Raw genomic sequence first — 4591 nt, forward strand, 5'->3', positions numbered from 1 at the left:
GGCCCAGGATCCGACATTGTTTCATTCTGCTGTGCATAGGGTCGCTATGAGTCGGTTCCGACTCAATGGCACCTGACAACAACAACAACATTTAGTTATAGGATATAGGTTCTAGAATTCCAGGACAGCAGAGTATTAGGCTACTTGTTAGTATTTAAGGAAACTTTGGTCTTGTTGATACATGAAACTTTGACTTAGTTTTGTAAATTCTGGGGAATTTTGTTTTCTACTAACAGTAACTTGTTTTTCATAACATTTTCTTTTTGCTCTCTATATGTAGGGATGTATTCAGGTGGTTATTGTTGTTAAGTGCCGTCGAGTCGCTTCCAACCCATAGCGACCCTGAACAGGGTTTCCAAGGCTATAAATCTTTACGGGAGCAGAAAGCCTCATCTTCCCTCCCCTCCCGGAGCAGCTGGTAGTTTCGAACTGCTGACTCTGTGGTTCGCAGCCCGATTCATAACCACTGTGCTACCAGAGTGTAGTCTTTTTTATTTTTTATTTGTTACTTTAGAAATACCTAATTTTGCCAGAGTGGCCTCCAGATCCATTTGAACCATAAAGTCAGCAGTTCAAACTCACTAACTGTTCCTCGGAAACCCTATACAGGGTCTCTATGAGTCTGAACTGACCTAAGGGCACTTAATAACAACAACAATTTTGGAAGACTGGCTTTGTAACACTTACACAAACCTGGGTAATAGCTAACTTAAACACGACTTACTATATGTAAGGCATGCACTATTCTAAGCCATAACATACAGTATTTAATCCTTCAAACAACTTTTTGAGTTGGTAAGCTAACTACACAACTAGTGGCAGAGCCAGACCTGGGATTTAAACCTAGGCATTCTGATTGCTTAGTTTATGCACTCTGACTGGCCAGTCTCTTGTTTTAGTGCTGAGTACAGTACACACTGGACTGCAGGCCACAAGGTTGACGGTTCAAGTCTACCAGCTGCTATACCTGAGAAAGATGAGACTTTCTGCTTCTGTAAAGACTACTGCCTCGGAAACCACATACAGACTTACTGTTAGGGAACCAACTCCTTGGCACTTAACAACAACAATGTAATGCTTCATTGCCAAGGTTATATTTGGATTACATGTCCATGTTATTATATTTTCAGTGGAAACTGGAAGAAGGTTATACCAGATAATTATTAATTAAGAAAGATGAGTTCAATGCAAGAGTGCTTAGAGTACTTGAATGTGTAGCTGATTCCTTGATTAGTATTCTGAAGTTTTTCATGAAACCCTGTTTCCTTTCCAGTATAAGGTAGTGGCATTTTTAGCAATACAAAAATTAATCTTTTTTTCTCTTATACCTCAGGAAAATATTGATGAGTCTTTCATAAAAGAAGCTATTTTAACCCGATTACGTGATGATAGTATAGATGTTGTTCTATCAGCTTTAAGTGCTTTTGAGGTGAGTGAAATTAATTTTTGTTTATAAAGTATTTTCTTGACCATCTCCCATGATTCTGTGCGTTAGGCAGACAAGCATTTCAAATGACTTCCACTGGAAATTTGAGAGCACAGACAAAAGTTGGTTATGGGAAGCTCATAAGAATAATTAGGCTGTACAGTTTGATGAATGTGAAATTTCTTCAAAAAGGAAAAGTGCCTTTTAAATTTCAGTATTGCACATAATGCAATTTTATCCATAGTCAGTATCTTGGGACCATAGAAAATTGATCATAAATACCACATATAATGTATTTTTATCCATAGTCAATGTCTTGGGACCACAGAAAATAGATCATGAATACCAGTGTTTAAGACTGCTCTCATAAATGTTTAAGTTACACAAGGAGTCTTGGGACATACATTTTTAAAAATAATTTATTATTTTTAAAAGTTCACTTAAAAAGCACAATATGCATTTGAAACAGACAAATATTGACTCAATGATTTTTTTTTTTTTCTCTTTTAGATTTTCAAACAGCACTTTAGTTCAGAAGAAACTGTTTCAAGTCTTCTCAATCTCTTTCAAAGAGCAGAACCTTCAAAGAATAGGGAATGGTATATATTCATTTCTCCTTTAAAGTCTGAGTTGATAAGATTTTCATTTCAAATCCATGTTGATTTTTTTTCTTCCATCACTTTTTACACCTTGTCATTAATTCTTCTATCACCTTTTGGTCTTGGTAGTGGAATGCATCTTAATGTGATACTTTTTTCCATTATAAAAGTAATTCATTTGAGTTTAGGGGATTCGTTATACTGTCCACTGTGTAAATTTTTTCCATAACAAAAATGTAAAAAGAAGTATGAAATAATTCCGAACTCTGAGAAGTAGGATGGGAGGGAGCTAGAATTTTCTACTTTATATAACTTCATATTTGACTTCTTTTACAAAGATCACATATTAAACAATAAATTCAGAGGCACATGGTATTTTCTTTAGTAACTGTGTAATGAATGCTGAGTGTTTCATTTTCGGTACCTATGCGTTTAGCACAGGAAAGTGACTAAACTCTTTTGAAGATGAGACCGGTTTTGTATCTGCCATATTAGTTCTTTCTAGATAGGAATGGATGCGTGAGTCTCTGATTTCTAATGTCGTGAAACATTTATTGCCATGCATTTTGTTATGCTTAACCTAATGATGTCTTCCACCCAATAAAAAGGATCTGAGAGGGTTTGAGGTTAAATTATTGCCCCTGATAACTTACATATTAGCATGGACTTTAAGTGACGTCCTGATGGCTCTGAACAATATTTTCTGTAAGGAGACTAGGTATTGTCAGTTGAGCTCCAACAATGCAGTGATGATTTTTTGCTGAAATGTCTCTGTAATGCATCTCTTGAGCAAATGTGCATCCTTACTTTTAGGTACAAGGTACTTGAGACAGCAGCAGACATATTCATCAAAGAAGAGCTTCTGAGTGAAAACCATCAGCTGGCAAATCAGGTGGTGGTACATTTGCTGCCGTATATGGTCATCATCAGTGATGATAAGGTGTCTGCTGAGATGACACTTGCTATATATTTATCAAAATCAGGAATTTGTTCTCTACACCCTCTATTAAGAGGCTGGAAAGAAGGTAAAATAAAGTTAATTGTCTTTATAGAAAGCGCAAACAGATGCAATTTAAAAAGATGTTAACTATAGTAAATACATATCCATAATTGTTATTTTAAAATCATGTTTGTTAAGTTAGATACCAACAAGATTTTTAAAAATCTTTTATACAGTGATAAAAAGTATACAGTGAAAAGGAAATAGACTTTGCAGTTAATCAAATTTGGTTACAAAGGAAAATTAAAAACAAACTTTCACAGGAAAACAGTGAGCTTTTCCCTAAATTCTTTGTTTCACATGATTTTTTGAGTATTGGTCCTACTAGTGATTTCTGTATGCTTTTTTTTTAATTACAGCTCTTGAAAATGTGCTTCAAAGTACCAAGCCAGGAAAACTAATTGGTATAGCAAATCAGAAAATGATTCAGTTGTTGGCAAGTAACCTAAATTCAGGGGATCGCTCTTCAAATTTAAAGATGGTAGGTGTGCTGACGTAGCTCACACTTAGATTTTTGCCCGAAACTGTTGTGCTGGGGTCTCTGCTGTAGCTTTCCCAGGGGCGGCAGCTCTGCTGCTCCTCTGCCGCTGCACCTGCCCCTGCTCCCACCTCCCTTCCTTCTACCTCCCTTCCTTCTCCCTCTGTTTCATCCTTCCTCTTCCTTCTGATTTTTTTGTTGCATTCCTGAGTACTTTGTTGTTTTGTTCCTAAACATGGATAGCTTTGTTTAGTATATTCTGTAGATAATTGAAACCTTAACATCTTGGATAATTTTTTTTCAGTGTGACTCTGTTGTACCAGGAAGAATAATATCACTTTTTTTTTTTAATCTCTTTCAAATGCATTTAAAATACTTGAGAAATGTCTTTTTTTTTTTTTTTTGAATACATTAAAGGGGAAAAACTGCTTTTGCCTTAATAGTAAGTAACCCTAATGTGAAATTATTAGTTATGTCTTTTTTCGAACAGATATCAGTTATATTTATAATTTCTGAAATCATTTTAAAATTTGTTTAGGGATCAGTGTTTTATTACTTTTTTTTTTTTTTTTAGACTTTGTATCTGCTGTTTTTCACTTCAAACGATAGACATGAGGTAGAAAAATGACTTGATAAAAACCAAGCACAGTAATAAAGTGTGTTTACTTTTCAAGGTGGAAGATTTAATAAGTACTGGTGAAAAGGAGGCCTACACCCTGAGGCGGAAAGTGACTTTTCACGTGATCATGTCTGTGATTGTCCGCTGCTGTTCATCTTTAAAAGAAACTTACTTTCCATTTGCAATCAGAGCCTTCCATCTGCTGCAGGAGAAAATAAAGAATCTGGGCAGTGTCATTACTGCAGTGGTAAGGAGGACAGGGTCTCTGGATAGTTAAATGCTTGCAGTGTGATCGCGTGCCTGTTAATCTCAGTAGAGCTGTGACGAGTAGGGCTGGAGTGCTGAGTCTGGTTACTAGCTGGGCGAGATGCAGAGCAGCCTTTGCTAACAGTAGTGCGGGAGGTGGCTATCTTGCTTTTGCAGAAAATTTAATTGAATTAGAAAATTTCAGAGTAATGTTTGAATCTTC

At 36.0% G+C, this 4591-nt stretch overlaps 1 protein-coding gene across 1 annotated transcript in view; it reads left to right on the plus strand.

Annotated features, from left to right (window-relative positions):
- Positions 1 to 4591, plus strand: part of HEATR1 (HEAT repeat containing 1) — an 89337-nt gene that overhangs the window by 17540 nt on the left and 67206 nt on the right. Inside the window, exons 12-16 of the mRNA XM_006872002.1 lie at positions 1334 to 1429; positions 1937 to 2025; positions 2839 to 3050; positions 3385 to 3506; positions 4178 to 4369. Of these exons, the coding sequence (XP_006872064.1) occupies positions 1334 to 1429; positions 1937 to 2025; positions 2839 to 3050; positions 3385 to 3506; positions 4178 to 4369 (711 nt within the window). The remainder of the gene's footprint in view (positions 1 to 1333; positions 1430 to 1936; positions 2026 to 2838; positions 3051 to 3384; positions 3507 to 4177; positions 4370 to 4591) is intronic.

The sequence above is a fragment of the Chrysochloris asiatica genome, unplaced genomic scaffold, assembly GCF_000296735.1.
Source record: "Chrysochloris asiatica unplaced genomic scaffold, ChrAsi1.0 scaffold00179, whole genome shotgun sequence".
NCBI classification, from domain to species: Eukaryota; Metazoa; Chordata; class Mammalia; order Afrosoricida; family Chrysochloridae; genus Chrysochloris; species Chrysochloris asiatica.